Raw genomic sequence first — 22,850 nt, 5'->3', positions numbered from 1 at the left:
TGATGAGAAAAAGGCAGGAGTGCTAGAATGTGAGAAATAAGATTTCCAACTTATGGAAGAAAATAATGGATTTTCCTTTACTGGAAGAGAAGAGAGGTAAAACCAGGGCAGGGAAAGACTAAAAAGAGACATGGCTCAAAAAAGGAAAGCTTTTGCTTAATGAAGGTGATTGCTTCTACATAAGTAATAGTTGATCCCAAAGAAGTTTAGAGGAGAGAGAAAATTTTTTAGTTTTTAGATTACTCTGCCCTTTCCTCTTGCTGCTTACTGAACCTTAAGAAACTAAAAATTGTTTGGTAAAAAACCTCATTGAGTGTTTTCCATTTTCATGAAGTGGCTGAGATATGGTTGGGCATATCCTGTAAGCTTTCTCCAGGTGTCCATGTCTTAACCTTTCCATATGTCTGCATTTCTTAACCTGTGATAGGCTGTACTTGAAGGCTTTTACAACACAAAACTTTGGAATAGTTGATTAAACAGATTAGCTTGAAGATTTTGATGGGATAGTGTGGCAGATGAAAATTTTCTGAAAAAAATTTCTTTTTTATAAGCATTATAGAAAGATCCACCCTTAGTTTTACATTTGCTTGTTTTCCTGGAGGGAAGTGTTACATTAAAGCAAGATGTTTTTTTTGTATGCATGAAGCAAGATACCAAAGTATTCAATTCCTCCTGTATCCTGTGTTTATGTGGCACTGTGTTGGAGCTGTGCACTCCAGTGCATTTCAGTCAGAGTTGATGAATTGATTGTAAATCTTTCTAAGTATGTGGGTTGTTTGTTGGATATTTTTGTGTGTGTGGTGTTTTTTTGTTTATTTGCTTTTTTTAAGTTAGCATCACTTGTGAGAGTCAGGTATGCTGGGATGTGTATCCCACTATCTAAATTACCACTTACTGTACTTACCTTTAAAAAATGTTGTGCTCATCTCCAAACCAGGTAAAAACAAGATTATGTTATTCTTGAGAAATATGAATTTCTCAAGAATAATATAATCTTTGATAGATTCAGCAAAGCTCTTTTGAGGCAAAGAGAAGTAAAATCTGGTCTGTGGTACTTGATGCCCGTTACTGGAGATTTTGAGTCAGAAGAGGAGGAAGAGGAGTATTACTCTATTTAGAAGATAAGTAATTGTGTATATAAGTGGTGAGGTTTAGGACAAATACTGCAAAGAAGATTGCATATGAAAATGTAAAACTAGGTCATGCTGTCAGTCAAGGATCCATGGCACTAGGGAATAGCAGCTTATCTGGGTAAATCAAACAGTACTTCATCTTTTGATCTGTTCCACTTCTCCTTCTGATCTTGTTTAATTCATATAAACAGTGTCTGTGCTGGCAGTAGAGGAATATGAAGAGCTTCATGAAAACTTTGAGCTGGAAAAAAATCTGCGGAAGAAGGCAGAGTCATTTGCACAAGAGGTGAGTAGTCAAGGGAAAAATTAGGACATTGCAAAACCTTACCAGCTTGGATGACTTGATTTCAGTTTTCAGCTCTCGTCCAGCCACAGAGACTTCTCAGGTAACGTCTGTATTTCATCCATAAAAACGAGTTTACTGTTTCAACAAGCATTTATGAAGCACTTTGGAATTATTTGTACAGTGTTACCTATGCCCCCTTTCAAGGCAAGGCTTTAAATTTGTCATGGGTTTAGTTTGCTACAACATCCCAGTGTGAAATATGTACTGGTTGGAACTGGGAGGGATTAGCTGTCTTTCTAGTGATATAATTTGAAGGACTGTTTTTTATTCCTGAAAAACATGTGAACTCCTAGAAAAGCTGTTGAAAACTACAGTATCAATTGAGGGACACATTTTGAAAGATTATATGGAAAGTACTTTTTGTAATTGACTAATGAGCTGACAGGCAACTTATGTACAATGCCAAAGAAATGCTGATTATTTGTAAACAGTTATTTCTTGGGTTTTGTCATTATTTAGTTGTTGCCTCTTCCAGAATATGGGCCACTGTTGGTGCAGATTGTCAGTGTAGCTGTTCAGTTGGAAGGTTTTAATTCCTAAAGTTCTATTATCCAAAATGAAATCACTACAGCAGTGAACTCAATGTCTGCATTATTCTTTCCTTTCTGTACCTGCTTGTCTTCTTGTAGTATTGTGCTGCTCAGAGCTTTAGAACAGTTCTTAAAATACATGACCATGTGACAACAAAGGCATTGCTGATTCACGTTTGGGGAACCAATATTTAAAATTACTTAAAAAAACTGTTATCACTGGCCTAGTTTCACACTGATGGTGTCCCTTGAGTGACCTGAGACATTAGACAGGCTCTGGCCACAACTGCCTCCACAGCAGCACAGCTTTCTGCTCGAGTGAGGCCGTGTCAGCTTCGTCTCACAGGGATCGTGCTGCAAGGTCACAGCTGTGTTTGGAGAGCTAAATTTTCTAGGATGTGTTTGGATTATGCTGAGGATATTCAGGGATTTTCTGCCTGCTTTCATTAGCCTGTTTTCTCTGTTTCTATAAAATGTTTATTTTAAACCTCAAAATTTCTGCTGGATCTTTGCTTGGATTTTGCAAAAGCCACAGTAGTTGCTTGTGATAAGCTGTGCAGTGTCAACAGAAGGAAGAGCTTTGAATAAAAAGCAACACTGCATGTGCAGTGCTTTGTTCTTGATTTGTTTGGAGCACTTGGAGAAAGGAAAAAGGCTTCAAGTAATGTGGCTGTCACTGCAGCTGAGAAATGGCACATCTTAGTGTATTGTATTAGTGTTTGTGATGTCTCAAACAACCAAATGTGTGTTTTAGCTCAGTAAAATTGAGAACTACAGCCTGTGGAGGTGTCTGTGTGGTGCTGGGCACGTTGTCTGTCCAAGGGGCTGAAGCACATTAAGTTTCATGGTGTGGTTAGCCCATGCACTCAGACTCAGCCCTTTCCCCATGGCATGGCTTCATCTGCCTGGGAGGGACAGGGGAGTGGCTGGTGGGGGCTGCTTTTCAAAGGATGCCCTTGGCCTCCTGCCCTTCTGACAGGTGAGGAGGATTCTGCACAGATTAGGAGCTCTTGGGAGTGCAGGTGTGACAGGGAAGGGCAGGTGAGCCTGTGTGCAGAAGCGAGCACAGATGGGGGAGAGCAGAGACATGGAGCAAGAGAGGGAGGGAGCAGGCACATATAGGAGTGAGGGAACACTTGAAAATCAGAGCTTTTGATTAAAATTAAAAAAAAAAAAAAAAGCCCAATACAGCTTTAATTATAGTCATGCTGCTGGCACCACCATAATATATATTTAATTAATCAAAAGTGATCCAACTTCAAACATTAGAATTCATGCTCTTTAGAGATTCTAAAGAAACTGAGTAAATATTGTCAGCCGTGGTGTGGAGAGGGGGAAGGAAAAGGAGAGAGGTTTTGAAGTGAGTCACAATCCATTGTGAAAGGTACAGGAATCTGCATAAAAGAACTAAATAAATAGAGTGTGTAAGGGGCGGAGGCGTGGAAAAATCTGTACCTACCTGAATAAAACAGGGTTGTTAACACAGGAATCTTGGCAAGCTTAACCAGAATTCTAGTGTCAGGTTTTAAGAGACACTTGAAGATCTCTCAGTTGTTTGTGAAGCAGTTTATAAGAAAACAAAGGAAGGCAGAGAGTATCTTGAAGGCCATTGCAATAATATAGAGGTAGCCCTGAAAAGCACTCTCCCACAAAGATGAGCAAAATACAGTACATACAGCCAAAGCAAGCCAAAAGCAGAAGAACACAGTGTGAGAGCGAATTGAAACTCCTAGCCATGCAAAAATCTCATGAGTTTAACAAAATAATCTTGCATAAGTGATTTATTAAACATACATCCTGCCCTGAAACAGTATTTTGTAAAGTGATGTTGGTGTTTAAGCCCAGTTTGGCAACTCAGCCCCACACAGCTGCTTGCTCACTTTTCCCGGTAGGATGGAGGAGCAAACTGGAAGTTAAAAATGGGATAACTCATGGGTTGTGATAAAGACAGTTTCCTAAGTAAAGCTAAAGCTGCACCCAAAAGCAAAGCAAAAAGAGAAATTAATGCACTGCTTCCCGTGGGCAGACAGATGCTCAATCTCCAGGAAAGCTAGGCTTCATTAGGTACATCTTGGGAAGACAAACACCATCACTCTGAGTATCCTCCTCTTCCTTCTTCTTCCCCCTGCTTTACATGCAGAGCATGATGCCAGGTGGTCTGGGCTATCCCTGTGGGCAGTTGGGCTCAGCTGTCCTGGCTGTGTCCCCTCCCAGCTTCTTGTGCACCCCCAGCTCTCTCACTGTGGGGTGGGGTGAGGGGCAGAAAAGGCCTTGACTCCATGCAAGTACTGCTCAACAATAATGAAAATATCTTTCTGTTATCAATGGTGTTTTCAGCACAAATCCAAAACGCAGCCCCATACCAGCTGCTGTGAAGAAAATTCAATCTTCCAGCCAAAACCAGCAGAAGTGAATAGTTTATTATTAGTGTATGCTGGTGGAGAGAGAATCCCTGCACCTGAAGTGCTCTGGAAATCTCATGGAGAAGAAGCAGTGTGCTCTCAAAGTTGACATTGAGCTGATTTTCTCCCTGCCCTCTGTATCTTGGACAAATAGAAATGAAGTGTCAGACTGCTGAGCAGTTTGTTGGGGCTCCTTTCACTTCTGAGGCTTGTGCAGGCTTTTTGCTCAAAATGCACAACTGGAAAAATAAAATAAAGGTTCCCAAGTGTTTATGGTAGCCTGTAAAACCATTTGCAGTTATGAAGTTGAAAGGCTGCATTGAGAGGAAATATGACCCAGATGAATTAAAACAATTCAGTGAATCTCTAATGTGCATCTTTCATCTTTTCATCGACTTTCCCTCCTCAATGCTTACACTGTCCTACAGCTGTTTGTGCTTTTAAGTAACTATTGCACAATAAAATGTGTGTATTTAACTTGTTTTTCCTCAAAATACCTACGTCCCATACCTGGGCCAGTGCACAGCTGACTTTACTTACTCTGGGAGTGAATCTTCCCATGTTGAAAGATAAAAGGTGGCTGTCAACTTGGGGAAAATCATTGTCACTCTTAGGAGGTGTCTGCACTACTCATGAGGTTGAATGCAATGGGTTTGGTTATCTTGATGACATCAGCTCCCAAAGACCTCTTCCTGAGATGCCTTTGTGACCTTTTAGGTTAATTTGTGAGGACTTTTGCATTAGCATGTTACATCTGTGAGTGGATACTGCAAAACCAGCACTGGAGAAGCAACTCTGTGTTTGCAAGTGCCACGCTCTGTGCTTTACCCAGGATAGTTCAACTGCAACTGGTATCTGAAGATAATTAATTTGCAGTCCAGCTGACTGAGCTGGATTTAATAATTAAAGAGACATAAGTAGTTAGTACTTGAATTCTCCTGAGCTTGGATGTTACCACTTTTGAAACATGATGTAATGCTAATTTGCTTCATCAAGCTTTTTTTCCTGGGAAGAGGCTTAGGGAATGGTAACAGATGTATGCTCCAGGAAACTCTTTGGTCTCTTTCTCTTTCCCTCCCATCTCTTTTTGTTCAGGCAATTAATCTATGGGGGAAAGAAAGTGAAGATGTTTCCTCTTTTTTCATGTGGTGTATGATCTACTTCTGAATCTATTAGATGGTGTCTAAATGCTGTAAGGCTGTGAGCTTTATAGAATGTATCACTATGCTTCTACCATGACAAAAAGAAAACTGCAGGAAATGAAGAAATAAATAACAATAGAGATTGTATTTCCTCTGTATTTCGTGCAGTTATGCCTCATAAGTGAAGGAAGAGTGCTGCAGTTTGAGAAACCCTTTTGTACAGAACAGGCTGGTAAAATAAATAATGCTCTGTTTTTAAGGATTGTTGATGGGAGTACAGTCTGCTCACACTCAGAAGTACATGCTCCAAGCACCTTTGTGGTGAGAAGCAAATGATGGGCAAAAAATAGGCTTAACTCATCTACTCCAATTCTTCCATTCTGACTGAATTAGAACTCTTCTTTTGAGCCACAAAACTTAAAAATGCTGCAGCTTGTAGCTCTTACAGAACAGTCCCTTCAGAAGCAGCCTGGCAATTAACCTGGTAACTAAAATCAACTGGATTTTATATTTGTTGGTCAGAAATATTATGAACCATCTATGAGTGACTTGGCTGTCCATATTATGCCTATGTCCTTTTTCATGGTCACACTGCTCACTTAATACAGCTAGATTAGACTTTGACTCCGCTAAAAGAGTTCATTTTTTCCCCTGATTAGCCACTGAACTAAAAACCATGCCTGGAGTTGTATTTTAATCCTAATTTTACAGCCATTTAGTGCCCTGTCAGGCCGTAATTGGGCATGATCACTCTGTCCTGCCCATCGAATAAAATATTTCAAACAGCCTATTCTTTTCGGGAGATACAAATACCTTGGTCCTTCCTCTCTTGGGACTTAGTTGAGGTCTGAACACAAGCTGTAAGGCTTTGGGGTACACATAATGCAGAAGGCATCAGCTCCTGTAACCTGTGACAGATGTGAATGGTAACCCCCCCTGTGACTCACTGATTCCTCACTGGGTTGTGGAAGGGATGGGGCAGTGCTGCTGAGGATTGGAAAAAGGACCAGATGCTCAGTTGAGTGATGTTCTCTTCTGACACCTCTTTGTCACTTCCCAAGTTTGACTCTGCCTTGCTACTTATCTTTTTTTACTCTATTTATAATGGACAGCATGCCACTGATTTTTATTTTACTTCATGCAACCATTGATTACCTTATTAGAACAACACCTGCTGTATTGGGACATTTTTCTCCCTTAAACTGTAACTAAGACAAAAATACCCAAGAATGTATAGATGGAAGTGCAGCCCATATGGATATTAAAGAATTTCCTTTGTCGTTGTTTTGCTCCTGGGAGAAGGGTTGGTTGGAAAATATCCAGTTTTATCCTGAACCTTACTTGAACAAGGGTTGGTGTTCCCAGGGATTTGACACTAACAGAGTTGCTTTCTAAGTTTTTTAATGAGGAAGAATTCCTTTTTCAGCCCTGCTGTAAACAAAAAACAGCTGCATTGAGCGCTCTGTTGGGTAAGGGCCTAGAGCAAGGGGCTGAGAATGAGCCATGGCCTCAGTGAGGTCGAGGGAAAACCTTCTCTTCTTTTCACCCCCTTCTTTCCACCTCCCCAGCTCTTGTGAAAACTCTGCTGATGGAAAGTGGCCAGCTCCCAGATTTCCTGTACTTTGCAGCTTCTCTGTCTGAACTAGGGGAGAGGAAGATACATAACTGCTTTGCACAACAATTTAAAAAATGAGACTGATTGGTGTAAGCAAACTGTTTTTCTTTGTGGTCTGCCTTCAGCTGCAGACGTGGTTTTCAGTAGATTCCTGCACTATTGACTTGTGTTTCCATCATTGATTGGGATGCTCTGCAGATAATTGTCTAGCAGGTGGCAAAGTCGGAACTAATCCATCAATTGGTTAAATTCCACCTAGTCCAAATAATCTTGTTAGTAGCTGTTTTGCCCTTTCAGCAGTCACTTTAATTAATATTCAGGGTTGTTCAGACAGTCAGGTTTCTGCCCTGCTGAAGCAGGAATTGATTTTTTAAATTTTAAGTTAGAATTAACTTGCAAGGGTCTTTTTTGTCCTATGTCAAACAGTGCAGCCTCTCAAAAACTTGGAATCAGTGCCACCAATTTGCTTGACACAACTGTCCTGTCTGGTTTTGTTCCTTCCTCTTTTAATATGTTGGCACTTAGAGAAATTATGTAAGTAACTTCCGAGATGGTTTGGACTCCTGGTGAGAATTTGGTTCCCATGTGTCTTCGTAAAAATTAACTCTTCTGTGATGTTGAACATGCTTTCCTATTGGTAGCAGGAAAATATTTGCAATATCACTAAAGCAATTTATAAAGCTAATTGAAAATGCAGGACTTCATGTGAATGCTTCTAAATGAAAAAAGTTTTCATCCAGGTCTTCAAAAGGCTTCTTATCATTTTGTTGCAGAAGAACATGAAACAAAGTGAATATGAATTTTCTACACTTGGTGAAGTATCTGCTCAAGTTGAAGAAATCAAGTTGCTCTACTTGATTTCTTCTTGTTTTGGCAGCTTTCTGCTCCCTCAGGCTGGAACAACTCTGGTTGGATTTAGTGGCAGAAACTCGGTGAATAAAAATCTGAAATTGATCGCCTTCAACTATTTTTCAGATTAAAAAAAAAATCCAGGTTTTCAGTTTGCTTAGAAAGTTCGGAGTGGGTAAACTGTGATGTTTGCTGAAGTTGGCTTCTGAGAGAGGCTGCTTTCTCTCAGGGTTAAATAACTTCTGTGAGTGACTTGACAGGAACACAGAAAACTTTTGAGACAGTATTGAGTTGTTTTGCAGTGATTTAGATTGTACTTTCTCAAGTATAATGTTCAAAGATGCTGTTTCTTTTAAGAATATGAAATGTTAAATAAATGAGTTGCAGTACAAAGGCAAACCTTAATGGATTGTTGTGGGTAGCTCTGATTCTAAAATTCTTTTGCCCTTGAATTGTTTTTGCCACAGCCCTACTAGTAAAAGATAACCTGAGCATAAATTGGTTTGACTGGCAGGATTTGGGGACAGATAGCTGATGTCCAGTGCACATTTGACTTTGCACTGTCAGCAGTTTGTCCCTGTTTGCTGTATAACAAAGTGCCCCCGTTCATCATTTCCTCTCCATCAAATGCTTCCAGACCTTTGCTGCTTGCCCCCGTGGCAGAGCTTTGCCCAGTGGAGTGTTCACTGCAGGTTTTATTGGTTTTAGGGCTGCATCACTTGACTCCTCCTGGCATGCAGGGTCACACAGGCTGCCAGGGGAGGTAAAAGTTCAGCACGGTCAGTGGTTTTCTTGCTCTGTCTGCACAGAGCTTCTTGCTGGCAAGGCTCAGCTGAAGTGTTTGTGCAAAGAATGCTTGCCACAAGCATCAGCTCGTACTTAATATCTAATTGTATTAAAAGAAATAAATCACAGAGCGTTGCAGTGGCACCAGAGGGGAAGAAACCACATGTCATATCTGTAATTCTGGTTTGTGCATAAACAGGATGGGAATCTGAAAAGACGTCATGGCACTTTTGTACTTCTGATACTTCATTCTTAAAATATCTCCTTGCTTTTGCTGAGCTCTACAACAGTGTTTTTGCAGTCTGAGGGAGTACCTGCATTCTCAGGCTGTTCTCTGTTCTGCTGCCAGAAGTGGCTCTGCTGACCTGTGCACACTCACCACGTGAAACCTCAGCATGACCCAGTCCCTGTTTCTGCTCTAAGAACAGGCACAGCAGAGTTCATCAGGTGGAAACCCTTGTTGCCTGGGGGCAAAAATCTACCTGAAAGAGATGGCAAGCTGCAGAACAAATTCACAAGGATTTTTTTTTTTTTTTTTTTTTTTGTTGGGAAGCAATCTTTTTTTTTTTTTCCTAGTTCCCAAACAGTCTGGGAGGAACAGACCTCTCAGGGAAACTGCATATGCTGACAGCTTCTGCACCTCTTAAGTGAAGCCTAGTGGTGTGTGTGACTTTTTTGTCAATGTCAGGTTTCTAGACCTTTTGATTTTTGCCTGCTCTCTGCAATGTATTCATTTGCCACATCAAAAGTATAACTTGGGAAGAGGAAGAAACACAAGGATCAGAACTAAATGGCTGAAATTGTCCTAAAAAGCCTTTTTACAGGGCAAGAGCCTGCACTTATTACACAGTCATGGACTGAAATTAGTTTTCAGAAGAAATTAATTTCTGTCATTCACATATCCAGCTAACCCTCAAGTGTGTGGCTTAATGCCAAGGCTTGCAGATGTGTTTGAGGAGATAGCCTATGAATTCATAGATATTTTATCTTCCACCTAGAGTTCTTTTAGTCTTTCCAGAGCTCCCAGAACGGGGCTCAGATTGTTCCCATTTCCAGGAAACAGAATTGAGAGAATTGTTTAAATTCTGAATGCTGCCAACATGTGGGTAATTGAGGTGTAGCAGTGGGTGGTTCTGAGCAAACACCTGGTTCCTTTCAGTGTGAGCTTAGCTCTTGTGAATTTTGCTCTCAAACTTCCTTTTCTCTTCCTTTCCATTTCCTTTCCCCTTCCTTCTCAGCCTCTTCCTCGTTATCTCTACCACATTAACACGATGTTAGCATCTCATTTTCTTTCCAGTTGCCATCTTAGCATTAGGCTGTGCTTGCCTGACTGGTTTTTTTTGGGCTTGTTTTGACAGATGTTTATTGAACAAAACAAGATGAAAAGGCAGAGTCAGTTGCTTCTGCAAAATTTTGCTCCTGATCAACAGCTTTTGAAGGCTTTAGATGACAATGCTAAGCTAACCCATACATTAGAAGAAGAGAGGCTTCAACATCAGCAAAAGGTAAAACAGAATTTCTTATAATCTCATCTGGAAGACTTTGAAAACCTCCTGAATTTAAGGAGTGCTGTGTCTTAATTACGATCAGAATTAATTGAAATCATATCTCCTGTAAGAGCTTTGAGTTTAAGAACTGCATTTCAGAGAAGGTTGTGATTCTCCTCTTCTGAGTCACTGCTCAGATATGAGTACAGAACTCAAAACCTCCTGAGCCTGAAGGCTCTGGTTTAGGCAAGTATTTTATTCTGGGTGCCAGTGAAGTGCATTTACAAGCAGTGAGTCAGGTTCCATTAAGTGAAGAGATGGCAAGAGAATATTTTAGACATTGAGCAATACAAAGGATGTCTTGGGGGTTTAAGGAAAGAACAGGGGGTGAGAGTTAGGTACTGCACATTAGTGGTTTGGGTCTTGCTGGACACATGGATGGGGGAAAGCCAGACAGACACACTGGAGCAGGGAGGGGTAAGTGAATCTTCAAAGTGCTGTGAGGGGATCTAAACTGATAGGATATAGACAAATTCATTCTCTGAAACTAGACTAGATCAATCTCTTTACTGGGAGAAATCACCATTGCTTCCCAGGAAAGCCTGAAAATGAGTTTTGCTTTAGCCCTGAGGCCTGTTCCTAAAACTGTTAGCAGAGTAATAGTAGGGAGAGGCAAACAATTCCTGTCCTTTCATCAGTGCAGCAATACTAGGACTATGCAATCTCAGATGCTCTAAATGAGTATTTTGGAAGAATCATTTCCAATTCATAGAAAACCTCTGCATCTTTGGCTACTTCAAAGTCTAGAGCAAAATGTATAGATTTAGGGAGCTGTGAAGTTACTGCTGCTCTGCATCTGAATGCTGCCTCTGATTCACATATTCCATAATTTTTCCACTGGTATGTGCATGAGTTGAGATGAGGGAGTTTAAATAATGAACCTGTCAGTGGAAGCAGTAAGAGAACAAAAATGTCAATGTTCTTGTGCATTAAATGAGGAAATGTTCTGAAATTAATTATGTGATAAAAACTCTATAAAAAGAAAAGGGAACAACGTAAAGCTTAAGTACTTTGGAGCTAAAGACATATTTTAAAGAAGAGAGAAAGCAAGTTGGGATCATAACAGAAAATCCTGACATCTCTCAGAAGAATCTTTCCAGCTCTCATTCAAAAATTTTCCTTTTTCTGGGACTTGTGCTTCACTCCTGTACTGTAACGTGATGTTTTCAGGCATAACTGTGCCTAGTGGGTTATTTGCCAACAGGAGGGACAGAAAATGCCTCTTATTGTGACGAATGCTCTTGTTTGCCAACTGCAGATTAAAGAATTAGAAGAGCAGCTAGAGAATCAGTCACTGCATAAGGAGATTAGTCGCCTTAAACAGCAACTAGAACTTTTGGAAGAAGATAAAAAAGAACTGGAGCTGAAGTGTCAGCATGCAGAAGAAAAAGCTAGAGACCTAAAGCATTCAGGTAAAATTGTGTAATAACTTTAATTTTAGGGGTGAAGGGTGTGTGTGGGATGGTTGGTGCACATCTACATTTGACACCCTAGAAGATTTTGTGTAGCAGTGATCCAGACTTTTGCTTCACTAGACCAAGTACAGCAACTGCCTTCAGCTACAGAACAACTGTGTCCAACATGTGTGTGAATGAATAACCTTGTAAAACTTCTGTGAGGAACAAAAATCCTGTGGTTAGGTTGCCCTGAGTGTTACAGATGGATAAATATATGGGAATAGGTGTCTGTGGGAAAGACACAAAAGATTATACCTGGACTTCAAAGTCACTCCATTGATTTTTAATTCTTTTTACCTTTTAATTTTTAAAAACAAGTTTAAAATAGTTCAATTTGAATTTGAATCCATCATTGCAAGAACCATATCCACTTTGGCATTCATACTCTTACTTCTGCTATAACCTACTGCACACAAAACAGTTGCTAAGGATTTTTGTAACTAAAAGAAATTCGGGAATTTTTTTTTTCTCTGTTTCTGCCCCTCCCCATTTAATTATATTTGACAGCATTTCAAGTGTAGAAAAGCAATTTCCTCATTTTAAATCTGAGATGAAACAGGAGAGAAAAAAAATCCATTCTGCCATGACCAAATTTCGACCACTTTCATGGGGAAAGCCCACACCATCAAGAAGATGGAGATGGGTCTGGAGGTTGTAATTGTCAGTTTTTCATCTCTTGTTAGTTCATTTTCAAATACAACCTTAGATAGACTGTTGCAGAAATGGGATCAAGTTTTCAATGCCCTGTCATTTTATATGAAGAATCCTGTGTGAGGGAGAGTAGTAACTCATGTTGGAGGTAGCTGTTTTAATGGGAATCATGTGCATTGTTCTTGGTAAAAAGTGGACTTCTGGCAGTTGTGTGGTTTAGTCTTGTTGTTCTTTAGTTAGAGTTTTTTTCTCAAAGCATCGAAGTTGGTTTTTAGAGGGGATGAGAGAGCCCAAGAGCTGACTGTGGTTTGTTCTGTTGCTCCTGTGCAGTTGATGAACTTCAGAAGCGGATCCAGCAGTCGGCAAATCCTGCCCCGCCGCCTCCGCCGCCTCCGCCGCCGCCTCTGCCTCCTCCTCCTCCTCCCAACCCCATTCGGTGAGTGCCCACAGCCAGGACAGAGTCCTTACTCACTGCCATCCAAGCAGGAAGAGTGGCTTTAAAGGAAAAAAGGCTTTTTCCACCTGTCTGGGGCTCCTGAGCTGCAGGACACGCTCGGTGCCCCCAGACTTAACACCCTGAGCAATTCTGAGCAGTGCCTGCCTTGCCAAGCCTAAGAGATTGTCTAGACTGTGACTTTGGAGGAGGAGGGATACCTGTCTCCTCTACATTTAGGAGATTGGTTTTTTTTTCTATTCACCTGATAGCTGTAATTATAGAGTTGTGAAATGCTTTCTATTGCCAAGAAAACTCCTTTGAACCAAAGGATATGTTAGATTATTGTGTGTCCCTTCATGTCAGATACTGATGATGAAAATGCAGACTCCATTCAATGACTTTCATAAGTTTAAAAGGAGGAAAAAAAAAAATAACAAACGAAAATCACCACCCAGTCATCAAGCATTTCTGGGCAAAATTATCAAAATTTGGCTTGATTTCTGCAAAGGACTATGAAAGAGGATGACCAGTCTATGCTGATGTATCAGGCATTAGACCCAAATGAATTAACTAAACACTAAAGGGTGCTTAGTTAATTTTAAAAACTCAGCTATTCTTCATGTTGTCTGCTTGGTTTTAAAAATAAATGGACTTTGATGACAGCTTGCAACCTTCTGTAATAGAAATGACATCCAGGAGTCTTGTTAACTACTCTGTTAAACATATGAATAGATGTGATTATTGGGGAGAATTCATCCCTTTGTGCATCTTACACTGTTTTTAGAAACAAAACATGTTCAGAAAGATTGTGTTTGGCCTTTTGCTTCTTTTATGTCCATTAACTCGTTTGGCCTGTTTGCTCCATTCTCACTGATGGATAGCATGAATTAACTGTGTAGGAGTGTTGTGGGATTTTTTTGTTTAAATATGTGCCCTTTACTGTTTGGAATAGGTGAAACTATTAATTTTGAGCCCTGTCGTAGCACAGGGCTATTTTCTCATGCACTGTGATATGTTTGTGGATAGAAGTTGTTTTTGAACATAGGCACTGGATGCTGCATTTTTCTGGGACAGAGTTTTGACATTTTAGGCAGGGATGTCACTCTGCTGTGTAAGGGATGATGTTCAGTAGGGAGTGACTGGCCTTACTGACACGTGAGATGTGCACAGGAGCTTGTACTTGTTCTTGAAGATGAATCATTTGCTGATGTGGACTTGTACATTGTGAATATAGTGAGGGGATAATTATTTGACACTGTAAGAGGTTACAAACTTGGAAATGGTGAGGAGATACTGATCACCATATTTAAGTGTCCTCTGGAGAACAATACTTCAACATCTACAATTCTTTCTGTTTATTATGCCAGAGCAGCTTCTGTTTGTCGTGTGTCACAATGAGACCCTGGCTTTTAATATTCAAATCTGGAATGTTTTGATTTGTGCCTAATGTCTGTTAAAAAGAAATAAATTTCTCTGGTGCATTTTGATGGGAGGCATTGTGGGGGGTAATTCAGTGCATCTGCATTCAAGAACCATTAAATGAGTCTTTTGTAAGTGGCTGTATAATCAGGTGTAAGCAGGCTGGTAGTGTGTCATGTTCAGGCTCATTTTGAAGTGGGGACCCAGGACAGAGTGACATTGGGGGACCCAGGACAGAGTGACATTGGGGGACCCAGGACAGAGTGACATTGGGGACCCAGGACAGAGTGACAGTGGGGACCCAGGACAGAGTGACAATGTGCACTTTCATTTCCCCCCAAGGTCTCTCATGTCAATGATTCGGAAGAGATCTCACTCCAACACCAACGTGAGCAAGAAGGAGAAACCTCCTCAGCAGGAGTCAGGTATGGCTCTTCCCTCCTCAGGCCATGGAGGTTCTCCACTGGGACTGCAGGAAAGGAGCTGGGGAGGAAGGTGGTGGTTCAGATGCTTTTGATTGTCAGCATGAACAGAGCTCTTCATGTCCAGCACATTCCTCTGCCTTGCACGCCAGAAATGGGATTGCAGCCCAGGAATATGTGCACCAAGATGGGAAGTAGCATCTTTGGTACTACAGATTTGGTATTCCTAGAAGGGGGGTGGCTGAGGACTCTGGGCTCAGAGAAAAGGAGGCTGAGGAGTGACTTTATTGCTCTCTACAGCTGCTGAGGAAGGGACAGGGAGAGGGAGGTGCTGAGATCTTCTCCCTGGGATCCAGAAACAGAACACATGAGGGTGTTTAAAACTGCATCAAGGAATGCTTAGACTGGACATAAGGAAGAATTTATTTATGGTGAGAATGGTCAGACACTAGAAAAGGCCTCCCAGAGAGGTGGCTGGTGCCCCAAGTTTGTAATTTTTTGAGGCCCATAAGAACATGCTCTAACTTGTGAAGTGGTCAGACTGTCAGACCAGATGGTCTCTGCAGGTCTCTTCCAGCTGAAACATTTTGTTCTATTCTACTGCAAACTTCTTGAGATCCCAAGTAAATTTGTGTGGCACTCATAGGCACCTCTGCCTCCACAACTGAGCTGGTCATCAGCATCCAATTTACTTCTTCCAAAAGGATTTGAGTATGAACATTCTTGGAGGCTGCAGGTCAAAAAGCTCAAGGGAACACCTAGCACTTGCTGTAACTGGAGAAAAGTTCTAATCTTCCTGCTTGAGCTGCAGCATGTGCAGAGCTTTGTGCTTCCACAGGTTACCTGGAAGAGGCAGAAGTCCAAACCTATGAGCACTAAACAGAGAGCAGGTTATATTCAGCATAATACAGGGAAATTTCTGAACTTCCACATGGCAATTTCTTCTGTCCAGAGCCTCTCCACAGAGCTTGTTTGTTAAATACTTCAGTTTTCGTCCCTCAATTCATATCTTGTGAAATTACCACTCAGAGTTGACTGTAATTCTAATCCTTTAATAACACTGAAAACCTAAAACAAAACAGTCTTGCATTAAGGTGGCTCTGCATGCAAAGTAACAGCTGAAAATGCATTTTATTGTTGTTAATGGAAGCTGGAAACTTAGTAGGTTGAGAACAGGAGTTAAGTACAGATTTGCAAATGACTGTGAGTGCCTGAGGAGTCAGAGCTAGTTAGACAGGCATTGCCAGTTAAATAACCAAGGGTTTTCTTGCTGTTTCTCTCTTCCTTCTGAAACAGCAGGAGTTTGTTTTTAGTGAATTGCTTAACTCATTTGCTGCCACTTAAACAAAGAAGGGAACCTGGCTGAAATTATAGGATATAACTGTTAAAAACCCCCCTGCTGTTAGCAGACTAATGGTATGTAAGTCAGGCTGGATTGTTGCATGGAACCAACAGGCAGGAAGTGGGGGAAAGAGAGTATTACTCCTCCCATTTTCAGGTGGGGAACTGGGGAATGGAGTGACTTGGGCAGGTCCCTGGGGGAATTTCTGGGAACTGGTTACCAGTCTGAGAGAAAGAAGGTTGTTGGTCTGGATGGAATAGTTAGAGAGATGACCTTGTCTGAGATCTCTGATGAAGGGTCAATCTTATCTTTCAGAAGAAGTCCAATTATGGTGCCTTGATTTGTCAGAGTTCCTTACCTTGAAGCATCCTAGATGTTTTGATTACACCTTTTTGTTGAGACTGTCACAAGCAGTGATTGCAGGAAATACTGTGAAATTCACTCTTAAGTTCTCTACTCCCCATTCTTTCATAATTTATTACTAAACTAACAGTTCTGACCTTTCTTCGATTACATATAAACTGTTTTAGTTGAGCTGTTCTTAAAATAAAAATAAAAAAAAAAAGGGAGAAAGTTCTTTCTTGATCTAGTTATTATATCAAACTTGAGGCTTGTTTTAATCCCTGTCAAAGACTTAGAATGAGTGGTTTCTATCCCATGCCACCAATTAAGCTTTTATATTTGAAACAGCCTGTTTATGAAATTAAAGCCTGACATTAAATCAGCTTAGAATACAGAAACCACATTTCTGTATGAATCATCAATAGTACCCTGACAAGTGAGAGAGCAAAAGTCTTGTCAAAATTCCTATTACATAAGGTACAAAGTTGCAGCTTTGAATAGCATCAAGACTATTTCTCCAAGTATTTGCTTTAAGTGCTCTTACCCCCCTCCCCTTTCTGGTATGTTGAGGGTCTTTTCTTTTGTTATCCAGAATGCTGATAAGTTAACAGGTATTATTTAGGTCCATCACAGGGCTTCCCATGTCATCTGAATATTTCCCAGTCCTGATACCAAATCTCTTGAAAAAGCAGCCACTTCCTATCATAGTATTTCAGTTTTTCCCTTTAACTTGATGCAGTGTTTTGTGAAGGGTGGGTTTAGTCCAGGCTGAGGTGTTGGTGTGCTCTTCCTGCCAGGTTCTCAAACCTCTGGGAAATGAGAGATGTGCCTGGGAGTCCCTGTCATGGGGCATTATCAGCTTCTCCTGTGTCAGTGCAGCTGTGGAAATTTCTGCTGAGCCACAGTGGAAGCAGAGCTGTGTTCTTTCAGTCCCTGCTGCTTCAGCCTAGAGCACTGAGCTTTTGCAATTCCCAAGCAGTTCCTGGGAACTTTTGTGGTTTTCAGGATGGGGACTCTGCTTCTGTCCAAATTTCTGCAGCTGGGCTTTGCAAAGTCAGGATCCTCAGTGCAGAGTGGCATTTTATCCTTGAGGAGCTGGGGACAGCTGAGCTGATAGCAGAGATCCCTGTATCCAGAATGAGAATGTGGTTTTTACCTTGTACCATTTCTCTGCAGTTCCTGTCTGAAATGTGATCTGTTCTTTGACTTTTTTAGCAGGCGAAGAAGTTACAGATCTGAAGAGGCAAGCTGTGGAAGAAATGATGGACAGGATTAAAAAGGGTGTTCACCTGAGACCAGTCAACCAGTCAAGCAGGCCTAGAACAAAGGTTTGGAATAAGTAGCAGACCATTAATTTTAGCTAAGTACAGTAATTTACACTGAAAAAAACCTTTTCTGTTAGATGTTGAGAATAATACATTTTCCTCCCCTCATTTACTTTACTTGATTTTGGATAAAATTAATTAGAGCAGCATATACCTGAAGAACAGGAAAAAAAAAGAAGGCAGCAGTACGTAAATAAAGGCCAGTTTCTTTGACACAGAAAAGAAGCTTGTAAACAAGCAGCTGCTGAGAAACAAAAAGTACAGAGAGAATACCTGAAGTGGTTAAAGGGGATGATCAACAAGTAGACTGCATTAACACTTTTTTTCTTTTATGCAACACTTACACCTAATACCTGAATGTGGCTACTGTAGAGCATTGCTTACCTCCACAAGAGCATAATCTTTATTTGTAGTCTGTGATTCACGGTGCTGAGAGCTGAGGCTCTTCTCTTCATCTGAGTAAGGCAATAGATGGAATGTTAGCCCTGTGCCACAGGAGGAGGGGACAGAGGAATGTCACACAGCCACAGGCCTGGGCAGCAGCCCCTGTGTGAGGTCTGCCTGCAGCCACAGAGTCTGTCCTGGGCCATTTCATGTGTCTTTTAACATTTATGTGTTGTGTTTGCTTACAGCCAGAAACACCAAAGCCCTCTGAAAGTGCAATGAAAGAACTAAAAGGGATTCTGGTAAGAGGAAACTTTCATATTATATTTCATTTTCTTCTCATTGAGCTGACGGGGCCTTCTGTGGAAACTTCTGCATTTTGGGTTGAAGCCATAGAAACAAATCCCCCAATTCCACCTTTGACTTTGGTTTGACTTAAAGACTTAAGCTAGGAGAATTTGTTTTTGCACTTTTCTCTGGGTTTGGGTGCTCCTGCCACTAGAGGGGATTTTGTGGTCTATGTCTGCCATAGATTCTTTGGAAACATTCCAAATACTCACAGTGGGGATGCTTAGGGATGGAGAGGCAGCTGAGTATCTGTACCTTGTCCAAAGCAAAGCCCCTGGACTGCACATACAGTAGATGTAGAGTTGTCCTCATCAACTAGTCTTTTTCCTGTGGCAGCAGATTTCTTGTTAGCATAGGTGAAGTTTAAATAAAGCAATAACTCTGGTCTGTCTGCATTTATATGTAGAAAAAATGGATTCTGAATAGCTGTCCATGTAACCCCTTATCACAAAATAAAAACATTAGACATGTTTGGTCCAGCTGAGAGCAATGTGCTGGGTTTGCTCCTGTTGTGTTCTTTGTTCAAGTGTTGCATTGTTTTTAACTGGTTGCTTCTTTGGCACAAGAACTAAAATTGTGTCAGAAGGAGCTGTAGTTCTTGCTCCCTGACTTCTGTAACCCTGAAACTTTTGAAGTGCCACTTTGGCACATCAGATGAAATTCTGCCAGTATTGAAGCAAAGTGCTTCACTTTGACTTTACAGAAGGTGAAACTAATCATTCTCGTCATCCTGTGGTTAAACAGCCTGTGCAAAAACCAGTTCAGTGGTGTTTGGGGGGATGCAAGGCAGTGCAGCAGAGTGTAGCCACAGCCTGTGCTGTGATTTAAAATCACCAGTGATGTGTTAAAGTTGCTGTTCTCCAGTCATGTGAAAGCAGGGGAAGAAGGGAAGAAATGGTCTAGAGAGTCACCGGACCCTAATACTGAGCCCTAATTAGAGGGACACTTAATTAAATCTAGCAGTAAATAGGAAAGGGAGAAAATGCAACCCTGAGACAGTGCTTTAAGCAGAATTCCATAATTACAGGAGTAGTGGGATGTGGTGTGCTGTTTGCAGCAGTGAGGGTTGGACAGGGCTATCCTGCCCAGCACCCTTTCATTTTCTAATAGCTGTTTTATTCCTTCAGCTGTGTCACTGACATCAGGGGACACTTGATTGTGCACTCAGAGGGAGCAGGGAGGAACTGCAGGCTCTGCACTCCTGTGTCAGGCTCGTTGATTTTGAGCCTTTCAGGGTGTTTGCAGTGCAAGACAAACTGTATAAAATGCAGCTCCAGTCTATTCTTGAGAGCAGTGATTATGCACAGTCAGACAACAAACATGGGGGTGGAATGTGATGGAGTAAACATTTGTTGTTACCATGCTAATTATGCATTTTGTGTAGACCTCCATATAATTGTTACAAACAAAACACATTTATGTTGTGCAAATTCCAGAGTTTGAGTGACTCCCTTTTTTAAGTTGCTTTTGTACATGTACATTTTTACAGATCTGGAGCATACTACTAATGAATAACCTGCTCAGTTAAATTCCAAATAGTTTTGAAAGAAAATTTTTTAACTTCTAGGCAGGAGTGAAGAATTAAGAGCTTCTTTGCATTGCTCCTGAAAATAGCACAGCTTTTGCATCTTGCAGTGCTATTTCCTTTTTCCTTGGCTATTTCTGGTCAAAAGTTATGTGCTTATCAACAAAATATGTCAATAGAATGTTATTTATGGTCTGGAAAAATGTTGTATGAGTCTGACATGTTTTGGAAGGCTGAATAAACAAGATTTATGGGAAGACTCAGAGGGAGAATGAAATAGTATATGGGTACCAAATTTCCAGTTGTGTTATAAACATTTGGGCAAATTTTACAATCAAGTAGGTTCCAATCCAGCAACTGATTGTCACAAGTTGGGAAATGCATGCAGTAAGCACTAAATGCATGTTTAAATTCCTGTAGGCAAGTTTGTGATGTTTCAGGCATGGCTTAAAGCCTCTTTTCCTCCCACTTTAAGAAAAGTGCTCCTGGACTTGCAGCTTCACTGATACCACATGCTAGCCTTGGCATAAGGCAGTAATAGCATTTATTTATGTTCTGTATGTATAAAAAAGTGTTTCAGCTTGAGGTCTAACTCTGTGCAAAAGAGAAACCCTGTAGACATAGGGTCAGGTTAATGGCAGATCAGCTACCTTATAGGATATAATATGCTGCAGTTGTAGCTGATAAATACTGACTTCTGCAGATACATGTATATACTAGGATGCAGCAACACAGGACCATACTAAAATATAAATCCCACTGGAGAAGTGAAAGATGAATCTTTGGCTTTTTGTTAACGGAGGTTAATTAATGTGCATGGTAACACCCTAGCAGTGTCTTAAGATCCTTCACATGTTAAGATAGAGGAAATTGGCAGTTTGCCTCAAACATCAGAATTTGTTCATCAGTGGCAGGATCAGGGCATCTCTTTTCAGCCTGATATCAGCCCCCTCATGTGTAGTGAGTGTGGTTTAGCCCTACATCATGAATCCAGGTACGGGTGGGATGGTGAGTGGATCCCAGCTGCTCCTGTTGTCCCCATGGAGAGCTTGGCACGCTGCTCTGGAACTGCAGTGTGGAAGATTCTGAAGTTGTGCACATCAGCTGCTTGGCATAATCTGTCCTCAAAGAGTTTCTCATGCCTTTCTCTTGCTGTAGGAAACACTGAATAAATCCACCAGTTCCCGAAGCTTGAAGTCCCTTGAGACAGACAGTGGTGAAACAGAGCTGGAGCGAGTCCTGCGACGCCGGAAAGTCACCACTGACCAGGACAGTGGCAGTAAGTGCTGCACTCCAGAGGAGTCCTCTTCCTCTCCCTGCTTTAAGTGACTCTTGAAGCTTTACATTCTCTCCCAGACCACTGCCATTGCAGCCATTATGGAGAACTTCACTTTCTTCTACAGTGACCCTCTTCCCTGTCTCACCTGTTGCTTTTCATCCCATTTTCTCCAAGAGATGCTTCTGTCTGGATTTTCTGCAAACACAGACATATACACTCAGATTGCTCTTTCTATCTGGAGAGCTCAGATGTTATTGCTGGACTTACTGCTTGAATCTACTGTGAAAATACTCTTGAAAGTAATGCTAGCCAGAGAAAGGAGATTTAGGATAGGTGATTTGAATTAACCTCCTCTGCAGACCAGGGGTCTCCAGGTTTTATGCTGTCCTTTTCTGTCATCTTTTCTGTAAGAAACTGTTGAGTTTGGGCAAGTGTAAGTCCATGCCATAGCTGGTGCAGGTGTGGCTGGTTTGAATGCCACTGTAGAGTTTTATCTTGGACATTGCAGACAGCTCCCTGACTCCTCAGAACTGAGAGCAGGCTTTTCTGCAGTCAGGCTGGGAGAGCAGCAAAGCTGTGCCTGGGTAAGGCTGGTGGGCAGCAGGACTTGGCCCCCAGAAGGCAGGAGGGTCAACACAGCAAGTGCTGCCTGTGGTACAAGAAAGGGAAAATCTCAGTGGGGAGAGCAGGAGCTGCAAGTGCAGTATTTGATATTCCCTTGCACTGGATGCTGTTCATTAAAATTCCATTTTGATTTCTGCAGTTAGCTTGAATTCTGCTCTGCTCTTGTGTTGTTTCTAGGCCAATCTGGGTAACAGAAGCATTAAACTTTCTTTGGATTTTAGGTCCCACTGGAATTTTGGCCACATCAGAATCAAAGTCTCTGCCTGTGCTGGGTTCAGGAGCCAGTGCCCCACAGGCAGCACCAAACAAGAAAGATGTGGAGACAGATTTCACTTCCAAAGTACCCAACTCAGGTCCTGTCCCCAGCCAGCCTAAGGGTGCTACAGGCTCCAAGCCTACTTTACAGTAAGTAGAATATAGATTTCTAGATATATTGTAGTACAAGATGTGTTTAGCTGGTGTGTTTGGAAAGTGATTTAATATCAGTTTTGGTTAACAAGATACATGTACAGTCTGCAGATGGTTACCACTGACTCCTCAAATAATTTGCAGTCTCATGTGAAAGGAGAAATTAAATTCTCTTTAATAAAGTTCTTTTCCTCTAAAACCTGTGAACATTCTTCAAAAAAATGCTCATTTTCTCTGTCAAAAAAAAAGCCCTCAAGAGATTTTGAAGAATAACAAGGTTGAGAGTTTTTTCCATATCGTGAAGAGGGATGATAGTTATATTGTTAACTCTTGATTAAAAGTAGTTCTGGAAATACTTTAAAACATGCAGTCATGTGAGTTATCTTGATCTATACATCTTGCTGGTGTGCAGGGCAGTTTCTGTTGAACAAAAACAAGTCCTGACTATTACTCTTAAAAATTTGTTGGTAAAAATTTTGAATTACCTTGAAATCTCAAGTTTAAAAAAAAAAAAAGGTGCTGTGTTTGGACAGATGGT

General features: G+C 41.2%; 1 protein-coding gene across 1 annotated transcript in view; it reads left to right on the top strand.

The window, feature by feature from the left end:
• SHTN1 (shootin 1) overlaps positions 1 to 22,850 on the top strand; it is a 54,526-nt gene that overhangs the window by 23,655 nt on the left and 8,021 nt on the right. Inside the window, exons 8-16 of the mRNA XM_021537277.2 lie at positions 1,325 to 1,419; positions 10,162 to 10,308; positions 11,609 to 11,762; positions 12,789 to 12,894; positions 14,656 to 14,738; positions 17,635 to 17,747; positions 18,377 to 18,430; positions 21,160 to 21,280; positions 22,126 to 22,309. Of these exons, the coding sequence (XP_021392952.2) occupies positions 1,325 to 1,419; positions 10,162 to 10,308; positions 11,609 to 11,762; positions 12,789 to 12,894; positions 14,656 to 14,738; positions 17,635 to 17,747; positions 18,377 to 18,430; positions 21,160 to 21,280; positions 22,126 to 22,309 (1,057 nt within the window). The remainder of the gene's footprint in view (positions 1 to 1,324; positions 1,420 to 10,161; positions 10,309 to 11,608; positions 11,763 to 12,788; positions 12,895 to 14,655; positions 14,739 to 17,634; positions 17,748 to 18,376; positions 18,431 to 21,159; positions 21,281 to 22,125; positions 22,310 to 22,850) is intronic.

The sequence above is a fragment of the Lonchura striata genome, chromosome 7, assembly GCF_046129695.1.
Source record: "Lonchura striata isolate bLonStr1 chromosome 7, bLonStr1.mat, whole genome shotgun sequence".
NCBI classification, from domain to species: domain Eukaryota; kingdom Metazoa; phylum Chordata; class Aves; order Passeriformes; family Estrildidae; genus Lonchura; species Lonchura striata.
Note: the sequence above shows the minus strand (reverse complement) of the source record. Positions and strands in the feature narration are given on the sequence as shown.